This window comes from Oncorhynchus keta, chromosome 6 (assembly GCF_023373465.1).
Source record: "Oncorhynchus keta strain PuntledgeMale-10-30-2019 chromosome 6, Oket_V2, whole genome shotgun sequence".
Taxonomy (NCBI): Eukaryota; Metazoa; Chordata; class Actinopteri; order Salmoniformes; family Salmonidae; genus Oncorhynchus; species Oncorhynchus keta.
The window spans coordinates 25,089,423-25,113,363 of NC_068426.1; the positions used below are offsets into that span (position 1 = coordinate 25,089,423).

At 42.6% G+C, this 23,941-nt stretch overlaps 1 protein-coding gene across 2 annotated transcripts in view; it reads left to right on the top strand.

Annotated features, from left to right (window-relative positions):
• Window positions 1-23,941, top strand: part of LOC118384863 (astrotactin-2) — a 529,880-nt gene that overhangs the window by 190,015 nt on the left and 315,924 nt on the right. For both annotated transcript variants that reach the window (XM_052521172.1, XM_052521173.1), the window contains 3 exons: window positions 7,012-7,096; window positions 7,772-7,846; window positions 10,172-10,309. In XM_052521172.1, the coding sequence (XP_052377132.1) occupies window positions 7,012-7,096; window positions 7,772-7,846; window positions 10,172-10,309 (298 nt within the window). The remainder of the gene's footprint in view (window positions 1-7,011; window positions 7,097-7,771; window positions 7,847-10,171; window positions 10,310-23,941) is intronic.

Genomic DNA, 23,941 nt, shown 5'->3' on the forward strand with positions numbered 1-23,941 from the left:
CTTGAGCCCCAGTGGTGTGTGAATGGGTTTGGGCCGGAGCCAGCTCAATCACACACAGGCACCTGTACACACACACAAAGGCATACGCCAGCGTACCCACCTACCCACCCACCCACCCACCCACCCACCCACCCACAGTCAAACACACACGCTCCCACCCACCCACCCACCCACCCACCCACCATCTGAGCACGGGGAGGAAACATGGGAAATAACACGATCACTCTCGCTCACGACTTCATATAAAGCCAAGCCCAACCTCCTTTCCGCCCTTCGTTTTCTCCCCGCCAATAATGAATTCTCCCAGGTTCCTACCGCAACTAATAGGTGCTGAAATGTCTGGGTTGTTCCGGCTTTATCAGCCCTATTTATCCAACCCACCGCCCCACCTGCCCTCCCGGGACATGGTGTCGATGATGAATCTCCTCAAGGTCCCGAAACAGAATTGCTTCCCCCCCTGGAATGGTGTAACAGTAGAAATATGCATCAAGACAACAATATCTCTTTCCCCTGCCCATGCTGTGAACCTTGAAATGTGAAAATTGCCCACATGGCCTGTGCAAGATAGGAATAGCATTGTAATGAAACGTGTCATTAATCACTTCAGGTCGGCTGCAGGGAAAGAGGAGGAGGGAGATGATTAGTTACTGGTTTCAAGTGAACGCTCACGATACTTTTTTTTCTTCTTCTCATTTTGGCTTTAATTTAGAAAACAAGAAAAGAGGAAACAAGAAATGTGCTGATGATGAGGGATTTTTTGTTGCCAATGGCGTTTGTAAAATGGTTTGTTGTGAAGTTTCTGTTTAGAGGTTTGGTGTGGGAGATTAAATGAGCGAGTGAGAAATGCTGGGCCAAATTGTGTGTGCGGGTGTGCGTGTGTGCATGTGTGAGAGATAGCAAGAGATCCAGTGAGAGAGCGATGCAGGAGCGATGTATGTTTAACAGCAAGGGGTGGCTGAATTGGCGAGAAAGTGGAATGTGTGAAGATGAAGGCCTATTCTGGCTGAGAGAGCTGATTTGACTATCTGCTGTTTGGTTAACAGGAGCTGGGAGCTGTAAGTATCAAGGAGTTTCTGAGCTGTTAGCTGTAGGAAGGATAGCATCATCTCTTTCCTCTCCATGGTGCACCATCTTACAATAAAACCAACTGGTATTGTTACTAAAAAAGCAGTGTTTCTATTAGTTTGACTTTTATGACTCGATGCCAACATCGTAAAAAAAAAGGCATTCGTCATAAATACAAACTTTGAAGTGATATTTAATTTAGCTCGTTTATAGAAATAATTGTGAAATGCGAGAGATGATTGCTTTCAATTTCCCTTTCATCGGGTAGCACATTCACACATTATTAAGGCAGTAGCTGTTCCCTGCTAGCCGGTGTGCTATGTCCCCGGCTCATAAACTCACGTAATTAATTATTAAGGACTTGGTGATAAAATGTGAATGGCATTTCATGACTCCGGTTAATATGTTTCGTCCAATGTTATGCCCCTCTGAGGGACCATAGGGACCAGTCAACAGGAGGGTTACTCTGTGCAATGCTAATGTTATGGCCGACTCTAACCCACAATGACTATGCATTTTATAAGCTTTTCACACTAGTGGCGCTAATGGGGCAATGCATTTGAACCCTGCACAAAGCTCCATAAATGCAGTTTGACCATGTAAAATCAATGGTGACCATGAATTCATTGATCTGTGAATTTAGTTGTGAAGGGAATAGGTAGTCTGTAAAGGGCTTTGAACAGCAAACGTGAATGCTCAGGTCAATATATTGTTTTATGCTGATAGGACGAATAGGATCAAAACTCTTTTGATTATGGAGAGAACGTTTGAGGTCACATTCTTGTTGTGCTTCTGTAGATACCGGCAGTGCCATAAATACATATCATATTCCCAGTTGATGTGTGACTAATACTTTTTCATTTTGTCTTGTTGCATACAGTTGACTAATGGTGTGGCAGTAATGGCTAAAGACTCAATCTACCATAGTTCCGATTGTTTCAAACAACCAAGTTGAGTATTTTAGCCCTCAGTTGGCTCACTGTCCCTTATGAAAGTAACGTAAGAAATGGTTCATTTAGACAAACTAGCTGGAAGTGAAACGTCAAGCTGTATGAGTTGTTGGCATGAATTCCAATGTTTGTCCCAAGTGGGAATGCAGACGGCTGAATAATTACTGTCGCATTCCAGGTGGACTGGGCAATCCAATGCTGTTCGGGCATGAACCCATGCTGTTTACAATTTACTTCTGAAATGTTTTAGTTTCATAACCTGATATCACTTTTGTTCGAATTCCTTGCGGGTGTATTTCCAATGTTGTTGCACCAATGCAATATGGCACACATCATGTCACTGCATCATTGTTTCTATCCTGAAAAACAACCGTTGATAAGCTACTGGGTAAGAACTGTTGTTTAGTCTTCTGTTTTACTCGGACTACCATTTGAACATTGCCATACAACTTAGATGAGGTTAAATGAAGAAAATAGTATTGAATAAGGGAAATTGTAGTGAATAATCCCGTATTAATTTCAACAAGTAAGAGGTGAAGCAGCGATAATGCCTGCATTTTTTTCCTCTCTCCGCTGCTCAAAATGTTCATAGAAATAGAAACTATTTATTTCTGTAAGGACGGAGGAGCGCTCACAAACACAATGTTCTGTAGTAAATTCACGGCCGGGTCGGGGTGAGAGGTAAACCACAGAGCAGCGATAATGCCTTCATGGCAGGAGAAACAAAGGGAGCTTTCCCCTCATTCCATGTTTGCTTTTTCTATTTGTTTTTGTGTTTTGTGAATCTGCCGCCTCATATCTTCTGACAGATCATAAATCAGCACCCTGAGGCATGGGCGGAAAACCCCTGGCGCTTTAACACTGCTTTGATTCTGTATGGATTAAAAACATGGAGGGTGGGAAATGAAAAGGGGGGAGAATACAATGAATATAATTAGCCTGTTACTTCTTTGTTTTCTGTTGTTGAGTTTTGTAGATACAGTGTTTGCGGAGTTATACTTTATGCTTCACACCTTTGCTTTCTTTGTGTCATAACTTATCATTGCACTGTTTATGTTATTTAAATATACCACCCCCTTATCCTTGGCATATACACTGAGTGTACAAAACATTAGGAACACCCTTCTAATGTTGAGTTGCACCCCTTTTTGCCCTCAGAACGGCCTCAATTCATTGGCGCTTGGACTCTATAAGATGTCGAAAACATTCCACGGGGCTGTTGGCCCATTTTTGACTCCAATGCTACCACAGTTGTGTCAAGTTGGCTGGATGTTCTTTGGGTTGTGGACCAATCTTGATACACACAGGTGAACTGTTGAGTGTGAAAAACCTGTGCGTCTGGCACCTACTACCATACCTCGTTCAAAGGCATTTAAATATCGTGTCTTGCCCAATCACCCTCTAAAGGACACACATACACAATCCATGTCTCAATTGTCTCAAGGCTTAAACATCCTTCTTTAACCTGACTCCTCCCCTTCATCTACACTGATTGAAGTGGATTTAACAAGTGACATCAATAAGGGATCATAGTTTTCACCTGGATTCACCCTGGTCAGTCTATGTCATTGAATCTATGTTGACAAAGGCTCTGTTGTCACCATATCAATGCTTTTGTCATAACATACAAGCTACACATTGAATGGTTTCTTTCTGCCTTTGAAAATGTCGGGTCAAAAGTGAAATTGTAATGGGTGTTTATAGTAGAGGGATGCATCAGAAAAGGGAAGTCCGGCCATTTCAAGTGTACATCAAATCAATAAATCCCAGATGTACCACAATAAAAGGTTACATAGTTCTTTATAATGGTACCACAATCCTTAACTTCCTACAGATCAGCGCCGGTCGGTGCCGTTTAAGATGAAGGACGGCAATTATTATTTTTATGAGCATGGCCTTATCTCTATTACAGCAGATTAGATGACTGTCATTCATATTCTATTCACCCAGCTCAATGTAACATTGAGAGGTTTAGGCTACTACATATTCACATTTTCCCTATTCCCATCATGAGGTTGCTACAACCCAGCCTATGAATGAAAGTTTACAACGTAGGTGCACAGGTCGAGAGAAATGTGAGTAATCAAGGTGACATTGACACATTCAATAACACTCTGCACAATCTTGTCTGCATCTAGCTGATCTAGGGTGTAATCATTAGTCCAAAAGTTACAAACAAGAGTATCAATTGGATAAATTATGTTGTGTCATGACTTTTCCCTGTTGGTTTTGCCCCGGTTTATGGCCTACCATAAATACCGAAACTCTCTCCACTCTTGGAAAGCCCTTTTGTTACCACAGAGAAAGACTCTACAGGATGGTAACTTCAGAAAGTTGAACAATGAGACCATTTTTCTGTAATGGAAGTGTCCGTTGATACTTTTATTTAACCTTTATTTGACTAGGCAAGTCAGTTAAGAACAAATTCTTATTTACAATGACTGCCTAGGAACTGTTCAGGGGCAAAACGACAGGGATTCGATCTAGCAACCGTTCGGTTACTGGCCCAACACTAACACTAGGCTACCTGCCGGTACATAAAGAATATGATGTCAGATCAGTCACTGTTTTGGTAGATTGTTACTGATGATAGAACAACAGAATTGTATCTTTGAAAATCTACACATTCTAGTTGTCAGATTTACATCAAAATGTGATTAAACATGAAACTATTTGTGAGAAGATCAAATTTGATTTTAGCTTCTAAATGAGTGATTTCATAAGTAAACTTATGTTCAATCAGTAGCCCCACCCACGGGAGCACAGACATTGGTTAGAAGGATGAAACACACCCCTTCTCCTCCCCAGTACAAACCCCCCCCCCCGTAACGATCATTAACGTTTAGTTCCATAAATGTGAGGACTGCTGTTCTAACGTTTAGAAGGGCGAATTTCAACGTGGAGATGACGATCACCACGCTGGAATGATGAATTTCGACTAGACCAGCCAGAATACACCACGAGTTGATTATGGCAACTTGGTATGAACTGTTAACTAATATGCACTAAAGAAGAAGTGATACATCCAAGACCTTCGAGTTATCAGCTGCAGCTGTAAATGTACGTGGCTTAGTAAAGGATAGACAATCTCCTAAGAATGGCAGGACACTTCAACATACAGTGCCTTGCAAAAATATTCACACCCTTGACGGTTTTTTATTTTGTTGCATTACAACCTGTAATTTAAAACATTTATTTGGATTTCATGTAATGGACATACACAAAATAGTCCAAATTGGTGAAGTGAAATGAAAAAAAATAACTTGTTTAAAATAAAAAATAAACTGAAAAGTGGTGTATTCACCCCCTTTGCTAATAAAGTCCACCTGTGTGCAATCTAAGTGTCACATGATCTGTCACATGATCTCAGTATAATAAGTTGAAGTCGGAAGTTTACATACTCCTTAGCCAAATACATTTAAACTCAGTTTTTCACAATTCTTGACATTTAATCGTGGTAAAAATTCCCTGTTTTAGGTCAGTTAGGATCACCACTTTATTTAAGAATGTGAAATGTCAGAATAATAGCAGAGAGAATGATTTATTTCAGCTTTTATTTCTTTCGTCACATTCCCAGTGGGTCAGAAGTTTACATGCACTCAATTAGTATTTGATAGCTTTGCCTTTAAATTGTTTAACTTGGGTCAAACGTTTTGGGTAACCTTCCACAATCTTCCCACAATAAGTTGGGTGAATTTTGGCCCATTTTGGCCCATGACAGAGCTGGTGTAACTGAGTCAGGTTGTAGGCCTCCTTGCTCGCACACGCTTTTTCAGTTCTGCCCACAAATTGTCTATAGGATTGAGGTCAGAGCTTTGTGATGGCCACTCCAATACCTTGACTTACTTTGTTGTCCTTCAGCCATTCTGCCACAACTTGGAAGTATGCTTGGGGTCATGGTCCATTTGGATGACCCATTTGCGACCAAGCTTTAACTTCCTGACTGATGATGTCACCTATTTTGTGAAGTGCACCTGTCTCTCCTGCAGCAAAGCACCCCCACAACATGATGCTGCCACCCCCGTGCTTCACGGTTGGGATGGTGTTCCTCGGCTTGCAAGCCTCCCCCTTTTCCCTCCAAACAAAACGATGGTCATTATGACTAAACAGTTCTATTTTTGTTTCATCAGACCAGGGGACATTTCTCCAAAAAGTATGATCTTTGTCCCCATGTGCAGTTGCAAACCGTAGTCTGGCTTTTTTATGGCGGTTTGGGAGCAGTGGATTCTTCCTTGCTGAGCGCCGTTTCAGGTTATGCCGATACAGGATTTGTTTTGCTGTGTATATAGATCATTTTGTACCTGTTTCCTCCAGCATCTTCACAAGGTCCTTTGCTGTTGTTCTGGGATTTATTTTCACTTTTCACACCAAAGTACATTCATCTCTAGTAGACAGCACGCGTCTCCTTCCTGAGCGGTATGACGGCTGGAAGTGGGACAATACTGTAACTACTAATTGGATACCACGAAATTGGGGAGAAAATAGGGCAATAAAAAAAATCTCTCAGGCCGGATACAGTCCATGGGCCTTACTTTCCCCCCTTTGGTCTACACCTTGGTTTTCAATTCGATATGCATATTCTGATAGCAGAAGTCACATGTAAGTGTCAAGTGTAGTCACGGCCTCCGAGTGGATTTTTTTGATGTTTTAAACTGTTGCTTTGTAATAAAAAATACAAAAAAGTCTCTAGAATGGTAAGACTGTGACTTTTTTTTTGTTAATCAGAACATGGCAGGGTGGAGAAGGGAGTCTTAAGGTTTTATTTAGGTGGGCGTATTGACTTCAGTTTAGAGTTCCGGCATGTCTGAGGTGGAGATTGAGGTGAGGCTAGCTATAATTAGAATAGGGGCGGGAGGTTGAGCAGTAGCTGCCAAACTATGTCCGGTGCCAACTGATTATTGGACAGGGCCTGCCTGCTGATGGATGAGCAGGGAGGCCCTGGAAGACACGTGGATAAATTAAAATATTTGTCATTTTGTTCCCTCCCTTCCTGCAGGAGAATGCAGCTGTCACGAGGGCTATTCTCCCGACCCAGTGCATAAACACCTCTGTGTTCGCAGCGACTGGGGCCGCAACGAAGGGTAAGTCCAGCCGGCTCTGCCCTGCACACGGACTGTCACCTCACTGATGAGACAAAAGGAGAAGAGGACAGGAGAGGAAGAGTGAGAGAGCGAGGGCAGGAAACATAGGGTGAGAGGGGAAGGGAAGGAGATGGAGCGAGGGAGAGGTTATGATAGTGAGTATAAGGAGAGAAAGAGAGCGGGAGAGAGAGAGAGATGAGCCTCCATCACCTCGCCATGTGCCCAGTCAAGTGCAAGCCCTCTTCCTGACTCAGACTGCATGCAAATTAACTCAACTAGCTCAACAGCTGGGCAAATAAAATACCAGCCACTATTAGCTATGTAAATCCCCCATCATCAGTTGGACTCAGTCCTTACCTGCCAATCATAGATCCAATCCCTCTTCACCAATTCAGGAGCAATGGAGGATAATCTTTGGTATTAAGCCAGACAAAATTGTAAAGCATGACCTTGCAACTGGTTTGTACTGTGCAGGTATATCAACTCACTTATGTAGTGACATGTTTTGCATGGTGTATTAGCATTTTCCTGCCTCTGACTTTTAGAAATGTAGACAATTGCATTAACTTAACTTTTTGCACGTTTTGTTCTTGCATGAATGTATTAGGAGTGTGTTAATAAATGTGCATTGTTCAGTGTATACTGTATACATGTGCTTCCCTGCTCCCTCCCCAGTCCCTGGCCCTACACCAACCTGGAGAAGGGTTATGACCTCGTCACAGGGGAGCAGGCTCCAGAAAAGATTTTCAGGTGAAGGCACATGTGAATCCAAGCACTCTCGCCTGCGTGCTGAGCTGGTGTTCTGCCAAAATAATGTATTTCCAGTCAACTACACTGAAGTCAGGGAACCAGGGATGTATACACTACCAGCCATCAACACACACTATGGGAACTGGGACCATGCAATTGTCTTCTCCATACACCTGCCTCTGTGCCTGTTCTGAGCACAATAGTTCACACGCACACACAAAAATACACAGATGCACGTGTACAAATGCACACAAACACACACGCACGCACGCACGCACATACGCACGCATACACACAGCTGCCCCAGAGGCAGCTGTATGTACAGTGTGATGCCCTGTTTAAGAAATAGCCAGAGGGAAAGTTATGGACAGTGCTTTCAAGTGCTTTTAGTGCCCGTCTTTGTGCCAGGGCTTCTCCTGATAGGGACATTCTCTCTGACATTTTACCGAGTAGTGTTAAACACAAAAGCACCACACAGTTAGATGCAGCTGTGCCAGTCACTAGAGCCTTTCAAGGGCTACAGAACCCTGCTTTCTACTTTCCACTTCTTCTTTGTCCCTTCTGGGTGTGTTCTTATTGGGAAGGTCATGATCACTTCAGAAAGAGGTGCCAGAGTAGGTGTTTTACAACAACAAAAAACTAGACTAAGTGTGGTAAGGGTGAAAGAGTAAATACTTTGAAATGAGACTGTGGGTTATTATGGCACTGCAGAATAATCCTAAATCCTATGATGAATTTGTCGCTCGGAGCCACTGCCTTGCAGATGAGATGCATCATTATATTTCACATCTCGCCTTTCAGTCACACTGTTGTCAGAATCCCTACAGATCTATACGCAACTTTTCATGTAGAAGCTGTTTTCCCTGATGTCATCAAATGCCTGGTGTGGATGTTTAGGGGGGGGGGGGAGCCTTGAGAATAATTCATATTCATTTTACTTACCTGAGATAAGGTTATCATTTTCTGCTTCTCTTCTGCATGCACACACTAGCACCACCAACACAGACACACACACTCAGCACACATACAAACATACACACATCTTTGGTAAAGCCTACCGGTGTGTGTGATGGATGGGGAGAGGAGCAGGGGCCGATCAATGGGCTCCAGAGTGAGAGGTCGGAGGGAGCGGGGGACTGGCCGTCAGTGTCTTATTTATGAGTGGATATGACTATTGATCAGGCCTGAATCATTGTGTTCCTGTCTATATCCCAGGTCAAGGCCGGTGGCACGCTGCCTACTCCTCTGAGCACCTCTCTAAAGGACTACTGACAAAGAGCTTATAAAATTAGATATTGGCTGAAGTCCCCATATCATAATTCTGGGATGGCAAGGGTTTAACGTCAGTCATAAGGCCCATGACAGCCACCCTAAGCGACGCAGAGTAAACCATTAGCAGATGTTATGATTCATAGTAGATATATTTCAGTCTTTGATAATGATACACAATATACATTAGATTTACATATTTACATTTACATTTAAGTCATTTAGCAGACGCTCTTATCCAGAGCGACTTACAAATTGGTGCATTCACCTTATGACATCCAGTGGAACAGCCACTTAGATTTTAATACAATTCTCTGAAATGTAGTTATTACCGTTGTATTCAAGACTTAAGTTTTTTCCTTATGTATGGTTGTGGTTCTTATTCACCGATAATGAATGGAAATGCAGTTTTGATTGAGCCCACAATTTAGTACATTTTCACTTCATATTCCCAGGTCCATTAGTAGAAAGAATCATTTGCAGCTCTAGCTAATGACCCACGTTTTTCAGAGAACATTTTGTGCTTGATCAGCAATCAAACTGCACACTTAAGAGTTTACACACAGAGATTAACAGTCATAAACTGGACGTAAAATGTTTAATGACAACTGTGTAATATGGTATAACGTTACTTTCCGTGGTAGTACTGCTGACGAGCACTACTGCTGTAGCACCTTTGAGCGACGGATGATACTGATGATACTCGCATAGCATTGGTCAGGTGGTCAGAATGTTATTTAAAATTGTGCACAGTAGCATGGATCAACATCTTATCTCCATTCTCCTCATGGAAGCACTAGCTTTTTAGTTTAAATCTAAACATGATTTAATTATATGCATTTTTGGTGCCACCCTCACATTGCTATTGATCCAGATGGCATTGACAACAAAGAAAAACTGTAAAATATGACACTGGCTCTACGTCAAAAGGACAAGCTCTTACCAGCTGTCACAATGCTGACTGATTTATATTTAGCTTACTGTTTAGTATGGAGGCTGAGCACGTTGTCGTCTTTTTTGACACTTAAGCATCTCGTTGTCTCTGTGCCAACGCAGGTCATCCTACAGCCTGGGTCAGGGTCTGTGGCTGCCAGTGAGTAAGAGCTTTGTGGTGCCACCGGTGGAGCTGTCAATCAACCCCATCGCCAGCTGCAAGACTGATGTGCTGGTGACAGAGGACCCTGGGGACGTCAGGTCAGTTTACCTTTAAAGATACCTATGTGTGGGCGGATATTTCTTTCCTGAGACCTGATCTAAGGTCAGTTTACTTCTAAAAGCACCTCTGTATTTGTTTGTTGAAATGTCAGATCTCTGGTTTACGGCAAATTCTTCCGTTAGCAAACACCTCAAACGCAATTTGTCTATCATTCTTTCCCAATTTCCATAAGGAGTCTTACCATTTACTTTTCATTCTGGAATTACAACATGATTGATAGACACACACGTTATTTCACATTCAAAACGTTCATGTCCAGGTGTCACTTGGGTCATGTTAGTGTGCATAGCATTGTAGATGTAACCTGTCATCTCACAACAGAGAACTGCTAGCCACAGCACAAATGCTGTCACTGACCTCAGCAAATTATGTCAATAACTAAGTGGTTGTTGAAGGATAGATATGGTTATGCATTCAATCTAACACGGTCTGACACACTGTATATTTAAGTGATAATGCTCGAGAAGCCAGTGTTTGGAGAATATATTGGCACGGGTGTTGTAAGGCCCGAGCTGAAGTCAAGGGCCGGTATACCGTGGCAATATATCTTCCAAACACCGGATTCGAGGGCATTATCACTTTATACAACGGGTTACCAAACATATTCAAATAGCGATTGACATATTTTCATTAAAAACGTTATTTTGATGAATTTATTCATACTATTTCATCCTTCCACAAGATATAGTCCCCACACAAATCTAGTGTAGCTACCCAAGTCGGCTGGTCATTTGTTCTATTGGTTCGGTTGCCAGAGACGTGACACAGTCGTTCAGTCTATGAACTCGACCTAGTCTTTCATTCTAAATGTTCCATTGCCATACTGGTTGGCAACGTTCTTATCCCATCTATGGCTAACTTAGTCACGTCAGGCAGAATAACAGCAAAGTAGCTGCATTTGCATAAGCTGTTTTCTAGATACATTTATTTGGATATATCCATAACAATGAGCTAATGAGTCGTGATTTAGCCTGGCATTGAAAATGAGTTAGCCAACAACACAGCTAACACAACCACTTCAAACTGAAGCTGGAAAGATGGCTGTACCTTTTTTCAATTGACATTTCTTTGTATATATCCATAAAAATTATGCCAGCCTATAAATGATTTAGACTGGCTATGAAACGCTGCAAGGTCTGTCTCGTCCCGACACGTTCATTATGTAATAAAACAGGCAGGCAGCAGGCCTCGAACCCTCGACCTTCTAGCCCGAAGTCCAGCGCGCTATCGACTGTGCCCCAAAAGCCTTGCTCGAGTGGCAGAGTCGATATCCGCACTTATAAACCCAGGGTCATTACAATTACTATGGGACAGCTAGAGATTGAATTTGAATGTTGAAACAATGTTGCAAATGTCGGAGAGATAGACAGCAAGGATTAGACCCAACTGTTGTATATTCCATAATAGGCAGGCAACATTGATAAAAGCCACTTTCCAACCATTTCTTGTTTTATAATTGTTTGAAAACTACTTTAGTGTGTGGTCCATAAGTGATACAGTACATGTACTAATTGTCACAACATTAACATATGGATGTAACATGGTGACAGGTAGAAATGAATTTGTTATTCTGGCGGAGATGCCTAATTGAGAGTCGATCACTCCCTTGGCAATAGTGTACATCTGTGCTTACTACTGCAAAAGTTCCTATCCCAGAAATAAGATTACTATAACAATGGCAATTATGTAGGACATGCGTTTGAATCAGCTTGAACTGAGGAGATTGTGGAGAATAATGTTGAGTTCTATAGCACTGTCACTTACCGTGCCTTACAGTTAATATTGAATAATGTTCTTTCAGAACCTTTCTCAGGAAGCTACATTCACCAAACACTTGATCACGCCGTATTTAACCGGGCAAGTCCATTAAGAACATATTCTATTTACAAAGACGGCCTAGCAAGAGGCCTTAAGAGGCATTATCGAACCTATGAACAAACAGGTAGAGGGATGATTTGTATTGGTCGTTTTAGAAAGCTGGTGCTGCTAGGTGATATTTTTCTCTATTTTTAACTGGGGAAAAAAAGGTAATTACTCCATAGTGCGGTTTCTATATCTTGACGGCCTATCACTCAGTAGTGGTCTGGTGATGAATAGATTTAATTACAAGTTGAATTCTGGTTCCGAAGTAGAACACCAAATTGACCAGATAAAATGGAGTGGGTATCAAGGCACAAGGTGAGACCCAAATTCAGACACAGGAGGAAGATGGTTGGAGTCTTACAATGTTTATTCATCCAAAGAGGTGGGCAAGAGAAGGGTCGTGGACAGGCAAAAAGGTCAAAACCAGATCAGAGTCCAGGAGGTACAGAGTGGCAGACAGGCTCGTGGTCAAGGCAGGCAGAATGGTCAGGCAGGCAGAATGGTCAGGCAGGCAGAATGGTCAGGCAGGCAGAATGGTCAGGCAGGCAGAATGGTCAGGCAGGCAGGTACAAAATCCAGAAACGGGCAAAGGTCAAAACCGTGAGGACAAGATAAAGGAGAATGCAAAAAGCAGGAGAATGGGAAAACCGCTGGTTGACTTAGAACCATACATGACGAACTGGCACAGAGAGACAGGAAACACAGGGATAAATACATTGGAGAAAATAAGCGACACCTGGAAGGGGTGGAGACAATCACAGGGACATGTGAAACAGATCAGGGCATGACAGTGGGAACTTGCCATTGTGGCTGCACAGTAGAGAGGCTACAGCCATTTGGGTTACAGCAATTCATCTCGGAGCCAACATGCCTTTATGAAAGGACAGTACATGTTCCCTGCTCAATTCCGGTGGCATCATTTCAGAAGACTGTGACTCTCAGAGGGACTGTGTGCGGGCTGTGTGGGCTCTGTGTGTGTGTGCATGGGGCATGCATGTACAATCACCTCTAAAATGACTGGCACCATTAATAAAGATAAGCAAAAAATACTGTAAACAATAAATAATACAAATACTGAGATAAATTGAATGCAAAAAATCCATTAATTCCCTTTTTATCCACTTTTCTCTCTGTGCGTATTCTGACCTTGAATAGCATGCTATTCACCCGCTATTCGTTCGGGTGCAGATCTAAGAAATTAAAGTGTAGCGGAGGTATGTTTACCGATACGCCCAATTCTGACCTTGACTTAATTCCACCACTTTTACGCATGAGGAAACCATGAATAAGGTCGCGCGAACCTTCCGGTCCCTGTAATTTATAAGTTGATAAGAGCTATTGATAAGAGCCAGGTAAATTAGTAATCTGTTTGGAGGAGGGAATTGTAAATAGATGTTGCAATTTAGATCATTTTCCCTTATGAGACCAATGTGAAACCAGATTGTCGACTTGATTCATGATGATTATTATTATTATTATTATTATTATTTATTATTATATTATGCTCGCTAAGATTTTGAAAGTATGATGTTGACATGATCGGCCCAATCAAAGCTACTGTAGATATAATGTGATTTTACATATTTTATCTGTGGCCAATGACCTTGAGCCTTCTTGGATACGCACGTCTAATGTAACTCTACGGCAGCACCCAAGGGGCTTGAATTTTTTAGCTATGCCCTTAGATTTGGCAGTGACATCGTGTCTCCATGATTGACAGAACATTGAGCCAATCACGGCGCCACTAGAGAACATTACCAACCCCTACGCTCCATATGTCCCGCTGGCTGCCCCACCACCACAGACTGCACTGAGCTAGGCTGAAACACCTGCATTTTGGAGCTGCCTTACTCAAGAAAGGAAAAAAAGAGACCATGTTTGTATGGAGGCTTTATTAACCAAAAGAATATTTAAACTTAGTTTGACATGGTTTGGGAACTGATATGTGACACGTATTAACGCAAAATAACATGCAAAACAGGCAACCACCCCCACAACCACCCCATTTTTGTTATTTCATTATTTTTGTTATAAAAAATGTGGAGCTCAAAACAGGCGGGGGCTCTGCATCATTCCATTCCGTTTACTATTCTTTCCTCTGTCACATCAGTGTAGTTGTTCCTAAGGGTCACTGGCATTAGTGGATCATATTAGGCCAACGTTGTGCAATAATTTGGGACATGTAGCCTATTTGAATCGGTACAGAACTCAGACCACACCTATGAAGTTAAACCTGGAGCCTGGCGCACGGTTCACAATGACTGGACCTTTGTCATACAGTTCCATAACTAGTGAGGAATAGAGTAGATTTGTATGATTGTTCAACCCTTATTTAAAATTGTTCCAATATGTCATGGATTGCACCTGAATATGACAACTTTCAGGATGAATCAAACAACTGTATTTTGTATTCATCAATATATTGTATGTGCAAAAGCTCTTACAAACAATTTTTTTTGTGATTCATACATACTTTCCTAACTCCAAAATTGCAATTAAAGGAATGCCGTATTTAAAGGGAAGGCTTAAGATAAATGTACTGAAACCCTTATTGAATGAAAACGCCACACAAAATTCTGTAGGCCAGCAAGTGGGATGGTTTTCAGCGGTTTAATTACATGTATTCAGCGTGTGCAAGAGAACCACGCCTGCAAAGCGTGTTTACGAACCTGCATAAGGTAAAAACCAACTACTGAGAAGGGCGTAGGAAAGGCTTACATTTACTAAGACGAAATTGGGCCCTTGCTGAGAGAAAGAGATTTTGTTTAACAAAAAGATGAGCTACTTTGTGCACCCTCACCTTGCGAGAATAATGACACTGAGCCTTTTTCTTTAACGTTTTGAGAATGGAGAACACATTAGGAGGGATCTTAGACCATTCCTCCATACATAATCTTTCCAGATCCTTGATATCCTTCAGAGTGCTCTTGTGGACTGTGCTCTTCAATTCAAACTACATTTTCAATGGGATTCAAGTCCAGAGGACTGAGATGGCCATGGCAAATTATTATTTTGTTGTCAATTTACCATTTCTTTGTGGATTTGATGTGTGCTTGGGGTCATTGTCTTGCTGGAAGATTCCGTTCTGAACACGTTTCAGCCTTCTGGCCAAGGCCTTGGCTACATATGAGAACACCGAGGTCCGGACCTCGATAATTATCATGATCATTGTTTTTTCGAAACTTCGGGGTCTCAACTGACTGATGAGTTAGAATAGTAGAATACACAAGATGCAATTTCAAAACATGGTTGTTCATCAGCAGTTTTCCTCATATACAGGTAACTGACAAAATAATGGAAGTACTTGAGTAGATGAGGGAATCAAATTACACTACCGTTCAAAAGTTTGGGGTCACTTAGAAATGTCCTGGTATTTGAAAGAACATTTAAAAGAATTGGCCATTAAAATAACATCAAATTGATCAGAAATACAGTATAGATATTGTTAATGTTGTAAATGCCTATTGTAGCTGGATTAGGCAGATTTTTAATGGAATATCAAATCAAATCACATTTTATTTGTCACATACACATGGTTAGCAGATGTTAATGCGAGTGTAGCGAAATGCTTGTGCTTCTAGTTCCGACAGTGCAGTAATAACCAACAAGTAATCTAGCTAACAATTCCAAAACTACTACCTTATACAAGTGTAAGGGGATAAAGAATATGTACATAAAGATATATGAATGAGTGATGGTACAGAGCGGCATGGGCAAGATACAGTAGATGGTATTGAGTACAGTATATACATATGAGATGAGTATGTAAACAAAGTGGCATAGTTAAAGTGGCTAGTGATACATGTATTACATAAAGATGCAGCAGATGATATAGAGTACAGTATATACGTATACATATGAGATGAATAATGTAGGGTATGTAAACATTATATTAGGTAGCATTGTTTAAAGTGGCTAGTGATATATTTTACATAATTTCCCATCAATTCCCATTATTAAAGTGGCTGGAGTTGAGTCAGTGTGTTGGCAGCAGCCACTCAATGTTAGTGGTGGCTGTTTAACAGTCTGATGGCCTTGAGATAGAAGCTGTTTTTCAGTCTCTCGGTCCCAGCTTTGATGCACCTGTACTGACCTCGCCTTCTGGATGATAGCGGGGTGAACAGGCAGTGGCTCGGGTGGTTGTTGTCCTTGATGATCTTTATGGCCTTCCTGTGACATCGGGTGGTGTAGGTGTCCTGGAGGGCAGGTAGTTTGCCCCGGTGATGCGTTGTGCAGACCTCCCTACCTTCTGGAGAGCCTTACGGTTGTGGGCGGAGCAGTTGCCGTACCAGGCGGTGATACAGATGCTGTTTCCTGAAGTCCACAATCATCTCCTTAGTTTTGTTGACTTTGAGTGTGAGGTTATTTTCCTGACACCACACTCCAAGGGCCCTCACCTCCTCCCTGTAGGCCGTCTCGTCGTTGTTGGTAATCAAGCCTACCACTGTTGTGTCGTCCGCAAACTTGATGATTGGGTTGGAGGCATGCGTGGCCACGCAGTCGTGGGTGAACAGGGAGTACAGGAGAGGGCTCAGAACGCACCCTTGTGGATCAGCGGGGTGGAGATGTTGTTGCCTACCCTAACCACCTGGGGGCGACCCGTCAGGAAGTCCAGTACCCAGTTGCACAGGGCGGGGTCGAGACCCAGGGTCTCGAGCTTGATGACGAGCTTGGAGGACACTATGGTGTTGAATGCTGAGCTGTAGTTGATGAACAGCATTCTCACATAGGTATTCCTCTTGTCCAGGTGGGTTAGGGCAGTGTGCAGTGTGGTTGAGATAGCATCGTCTGTGGACCTATTTGGGCGGTAAGCAAATTGGAGTGGGTCTAGGGTGTCAGGTAGGGTGGAGGTGATATGGTCCTTGACTAGTCTCTCAAAGCACTTCATGATGACGGAAGTGAGTGCTACAGTTAGTCGTTTAGCTCAGTTACCTTAGCTTTCTTGGGAACAGGAACAATGGTGGCCCTCTTGAAGCATGTGGGAACAACAGACTGGGATAGGGATTGATTGAATATGTCTGTAAACACACCAGCCAGCTGGTCTGCACATGCTCTGAGGGTGCGGCTGGGGATGCCGTCTGGGCCTGCAGCCTTGCGAGGGTTGACACGTTTAAATGTTTTCCTCACGTCGGCTGCAGTGAAGGAGAGTCCGCATGTTTTGGTTGCGGGCCGTGTCCGTGGCACTGTATTGTCCTCAAAGCGGGCAAAAAAGTTATTTAGACTGCCTGGGAGCAAGACATCCTGGTCCGTGACGGGGCTGGTTTTCAACCCTACTAAAGGGCCCCACTGGACTTAGGGGCAGCTCCGGACTTGGGGGCAGCTCCGGACTGAGGGGCAGCTCCGGACTGAGGGGCAGCTCCTGACTGAGGGGCAGCTCCTGACTGAGGGGCAGCTCCGGACTGAGGGGCAGCTCCTGACTGAGGGGCAGCTCCTGACTGAGGGGCAGCTCCGGACTGAGGGGCAGCTCCGGACTGAGGGGCAGCTCCGGACTGAGGGGCAGCTCCGGACTGAGGGGCAGCTCCGGACTGAGGGGCAGCTCAGGACTGAGGGGCAGCTCCTGGCTGGCTGATGGCTCTGGCGGCTCCTCCTGGCTGGCAGTCACCAGATCTCAACCCAATTTAACACTTGAGGCAGCGTTTTCACCACCATCAACAAAATAACAAATGATGGAATTTCTCGTGGAAGAATGGTGTCACGATAGAGTTCCAGAAGCAGTTCTAGCTCATGTTGGTCCAACACCTTATTAAGACACTTTATGTTGATGGTTCCTTTATTTTGGCAGTTACCTGTATATAACTGACAGTCACTCTGACAGTCACTCAGTTAGCCCATGCAAGTAAAACATTTTTAGATGATTAAATTAGTCTAGTTAGTCTAGCCAGCTATCTACAGTAAACTTGTAGTAATCATGGCCAAATTACAGACCGGGCACGCACCTCCAGGGGTCCCTCATGTATTTTGTTAGTCACTCTCACTCAGATATCATATTAACATGGCAAAATGTGTAGAATTGCAGTAAATTTGCTTTAAACTGCGTTCTCTTCAAAAATGTGTTCTCTAAAGCGAACTTATTTCTTTACCTTTTGTCAATTATTTCCATTAAAAAATACCTAAAGTTGGATTAGGAAAGTTTTTTTAAATGTTTGGACAGGGTAACTTATTAGATCATGTGTAGTCATGTCGGGCGAGTTGGAACCAGTGTTTTTCTGAATCAAACACGCCAAATAAATTGACATTTTGGAGATATAACGACGGAATTTATCGAACAAAAGGACCATTTGTGATGCTTATGGGACATATTGGAGTGCCCACAGAAGAAGCTCTTCAAATGTAAGGCATGAATTATATCGTTATTTCTGAGTTTTGTGTCGCGCCTGGCGGGTTGAAATATGATTGTCATGTGTTTGTTTGATGGGGTGCTGTCCTCAGATAATAGCATGGTTTGCTTTTGCCGTAAAGCCTTTTTGAACTCTGACACAGTGGCTGGATTAGCGAGAAGTAAACCTTTAATTTGGAGTATTGCCCTTGTGGTTGTATGAAAGTTAAACATTTCAAATCATTTATTTTGAATTTGGCCAGTTCACTGGATGTTGTCAAATCGATCCCGTTAACGGGAGTTGATCTCTAAGAAGGGTGTTGGGCCACCACGAGCCAGGACAACTTCAATGCACCTCGGCATAGATTCTACAAGTGTCTGGAACTCTATTGGAGGGAACATTCTTCATCATTTGGTGTTTTGTTGATGGTGGTGGATGACCTTGTCTTCAGTACCACTCCAGAATCTCCCATAAGTGTTCAGTTGGGTTAAGATGACTGTTAAGTCCATGTCATATGGTTTACATTGTTTTCCTGCTCATCTAACCATTCAGTGACCACTCAACGCCTGTGGTTGGGGGCATAGCGAGGGTAGCCAAAATGATTTTGGAGGTGACTGTATGCGTCTTGTGAAGGTCTTTGTGTGTGTGTGAAAAACAAGCATGTCTAATCTCTCCTCACTAATATAGCTGTCAGCTGCGTGAATGGACATCTGGGCCCAGCAAATTAACTCCTGTTGCAGGCACATGAAAATGCCCTTCATGCTCTAGTTACCTACTCTTGAAAACTTTGACTTGAGACCACAGTCTGCGCATGGTGAACAATGAACACTGTATGACCAGGAAGGAATAATGATCCACTATAGATCTTTTCTCTGTTTTTAAACAGATACTTATTGTAGACATTGCCGCAGTACTGTATCTCCTTCGTATATTATGATAAAGCAACTCTGCTGTGGAAGGATGTCTATGAATGTTATTCAGTGAAAAATAGAACATTCTGCTGTAGCCCTTTCCACTCACAGCCTCTGTCATTCCATATACGGGTTGAAAATGGCAGATTTTGTCATTGATAAGCGGCGAAATTGGAACGCAGTGGCTGTATAGTAACATGCTATTCATGACGTCAAAGCTCAGGTTCTCCGCTTCACAGCTCTGTATGGGTTTTTGACTGACAGTTGTTATAATCTTGAGCACCGCACGGGAAAAGATGCCCCTATGCCTCCCGCTAATTGCATATTTGTTGTTGTCTGAGTGAGGGAAATGCTGCACATCGAGAGGAGTTGATGTGTTCTGAAGGATGAGACTGAGGATTATAATAAATACCTCTTTGACGTCAACAAGGAAACTACACACCTGTGTAGTCCAAATGTGTGCTTCACGTCACTAAAACTCATTTAATTCACAGTATCAACGTTTGTGATCCACAGTTACAAGGATGACATGCGTTATACCCTGGGTTGTCCTGAACAGAATGAGCTTATGTTTGTCATATTGTGAAGAAACTTTGCAGCTGCATACTTGAGTGGCACTCATGAGTCCATTCAATCCACACCAAAATGACCATTTGTTTGTCTGTGTGCCTTTTGAAAGCCTAACCCTGTAAGATCATATTTTATGACATGGCTAGCTATCAGATTATGCCCACCTGACCCAGATTGAGATTTATAATGGAACATTTTGGGATTGTGTAACGGTGATGGAGGATGTGTTCCAAACGAAAGTGTCCTTTTGCTTCAGTTCCTCAATCACAAAACTAGGAAAGCTAAAAAATAAAAAAAAAATCACAATTAGTTGAAGGCTCTTTCTTTGAGTCATAAAAGTGCCTTGAAATTACGTTGTCACTCTGCACAGTTTGGAGAGGTGTGTTGCCAGTTAGACCTCTCACTCAAACCCATGTAACCCTAACCCTGTAATAATTTTTCTTTATCGTGTACCTACTCTAAAATTCCAATGAATATTCAAATATATTATGTTATATTACTGAATGTATCCAGAATATTTTCAGATTTCGTTATTGACAAATGTTGCGAAAAGTGCAGTAAATGTAAAATGCACATAAAATCAACAGTGCGAAGTTTGGATTCAGTCTTGTCAGGTGAACTGTTGTGTCCTCACTTTAGGTCTGATCATTTCCCCATAATCTCCAAAGTGTTCTCTTTCAATTGCTACCATGGTCATGCATATGCTTTTTATAGTTCTTCTGTTGAAAACATTTCAATTTTGCCATATCCGTATAGGCCCATTTTCACTCAGGAGTGTAAGGGGTAAAACAAACCCAACCAACTGAGCTGTAGCAGTGATTGTTTTCTTCCGCTGGGAGCGCAGGCATACTGAATGATTAATCAGTCTTAATTACTATTTAACATCACACCAGGAACTACATAATAACTTTTGAGAACATTAACGAAGGGAATGTATCATTGTATGAGTGATTAGATTGAGTTTCTGCAGAATAAATCTAATGAGTTATTGTATCGGGCTAATGAGGAGTTCCTGCAACACGGGGAAGTGTCTGTCAGACCTCATGAATAATGGAGTCTGATAATTATGCAAAGTGTTTTGGTTGGGGCAAATTCCTGTAGTGCCGAGCTACCCACTGATGCTCTCTGAGAGTCAGTGACTGCATCAGTCCGCCGTGAAAGTCAGGATGGATGTATTGATGTGGAGCATTGAGACATTGTTCCAAGACTCCAAGGCTGAATGGAATTCAGTCGAACTTGTGTCTTTGTTTATTCTTTGGTTTTATTTGACCATGTGAAAAAGATACTGTGGAAATATCACAATCCAGGTAGAAATTACTTGAGGCCTAAGTACTAAATGACTACAATATTAATGCAGTACAAACTATGGATAAGACTACAATGTAAACAGATGACTAGTCATAATGGAAAGAACACCCAGCTACTATTCATTAATCCTGTTCTTTCTTGTAGCAATTTTAAAGAGCAGAGGAGCCTTGCTATAATTAATGATTAGCTAATGAGCTAATTCTATTTCTTCCCAATGTTTCGGAGCGGCTATGAGAAATGTTATGAGTTAAAAAGTGGATAAATATTAATTTGACGGGCGGTCTCTGAAGCGTTTTAAATTGCTGGTCTGTTTTGTAATATTTTTTTTACCCCTTTTTCTCCCCAATTTCGTGGTATCCAATTGGTAGTTACAGTCTTGTCCCATCATTGCAACTCCCGTACAGACTTGGGAGAGGCGACGGTCGAGACCTGTGCATCCTCCGAAACGCAACCCAGCCAAGCTGCACTGCTTCTTGACCCAATGCCGCTTAACACTGAAAACAGCAGCACCAATGTGTTGGAGGAAACACGGTACACCTGTCGACCGTGTCAGTGTGCATTGCGCCCAGCCCACCACAGGAGTCGCTAGTGCAAGATGGGACAAAAACATCCCTGCCGGCCAAACCCAGACGATGCTGGGCCAACTGTGCACCGCTCCATGGGTCTCCCAGTCGCAGTCAGCTGTGACAGAGCCTGGACTCAAACCAGGATTTCAAGTAGCACAGATAGCACTCGTGATGCAATGTGTTAGACCACTGCGCCACTCGGGAGGCCCTACATTTCTGGTCTGGATTAATTAAGTCCCAGAAGCCACTTATATCCTGGGGAGAAGGACCTGGCATTTAAAACCAGATGGTAATCAATTGTGGGGGAGAATCCTTCTCTGAATGAAATACACCACACCCCATTTCTTTATTTCATTGGCTCCCAAAACAGCTCAGGTGTAGACACGGGAGACATGCCGGCATCCGGGTGAAATTTTAACAAAGAGAATATCGACCAGCACTCCCCTCCTTTCTATTGGCAAATGTCCAGTCACTCGAGAATAAGATGAATGAGCTTTTTTCGAGATTCTCCTATCAGAGAGACTTGAAAAATTATAATAGTATATGCCTTGCAGATCACAAAGTAGTCCAAATTGGTGAAGTGAAATGAAAAAAATAACTTTAAACTGAAAAGTGGTGGGTGCATATGTATTCACCCCCTTTGCTATGAAGCCCCTAAATAAGATCTAGTGCAACCAATTACCTTCAGAAGTCACATAATTTGTTAAATAAAGTCCACATGTGCGCAATCTAAGTGTCATATGATCTGTCACATGATCTCAGTATATATACACCTGTTCTGAAAGGCCCCAGAGTCTGCAACACCACTAAGCATGGGGCACCACCAAGCAAGCGGCACTATGAAGAACAAACAGGTCAGGGACAAAGTTGTGGAGAACAGATCAGGGTTGGGTTATAAACAAATATCCAAAACTTTGAACATCCCACGACGCACCATTAAATCCATTATTAAATCATGAAAAGAGTAAGGCACCACAACAAACCTGCCAAGAGATGGTCGCCCACCAAAATTCACGGACCAGGCAAGGAGGACATTAATCAGAGAGGCAACAAAGAGACCAAAGATAACCCTGATGGAGCTGCAAAGCTCCACAGCGGAGATTGGAGTATCTGTCCATAGGACCACTTTAAGCCATACACTCCACAGAGCTGGGCTTTATGGAAGAGTGGCCAGAAAAAAAGCCACTCTTAAAGAAAAAATAAGCAAACACGTTTGGTGTTCGCCAAAAGGCATGTGGGAGACACCCCAAACATTAGGAAGAAGGTACTCTGGTCAGATGAGACTAAAATGTAGCTTTTTGGCCATCAAGGCAAATGCTATGTCTGGCGCAAACCCAACACCTCTCATCTCCCTGAGTACACCCACCCCACATTGAAGCATGGTGGTGGCAGCATCATGCTGTGCGGATGTTTTTCATCAGCACTGACTGGGAAACTGGTCAGAATTGAAGGAATAATGGATGGTGCTAAATACAGGGAAATTCTTGAGGAAAACCTGTTTCTGTCTTCCAGAGATTTGAGGCTTAGACAGAGGTTCACCTTCCAGCAGGACAATGACCCTAAGCATACTGCTAAAGCAACACTTGAGTGGTTTAAGGGGAAACATTTAAAAGTCTTGGAATGACCTTGTCAAAGCCCAGACCTCAATCCAATTGAGAATCTGTGGTATGACTTAAAGATTGCTGTACACCAGCGGAACCCATCCATCTTGAAGGAGCTGGAGCAGTTTTGCCTTGAAGAATGGGCAAAAATCCCAGTGGCTAGATGTGTCAAGCTTATAGAGACATACCCCAAGAGACTTGCAGCTGAAATTGCTGCAAAAGGTGGCTCTACAAAGTATTTAGAATAGTTATGCACGCTAAATTTTTCAGTTTTTTTTGTCTTATTTCCCAATAAAACATATTTTGAATCTTCAAAGTGGTAGGCATGTTGTGTAAATCAAATGATACAAACCCCCCAAAAATCCATTTTAATTCCAGGTTATAAGGCAACAAAATAGGAAAAATGCCAAGTGGGGTGAATACTTTCGCAAGCCACTGTACAGGGTGTACCGGTACATGTTAATCGAGGTCATT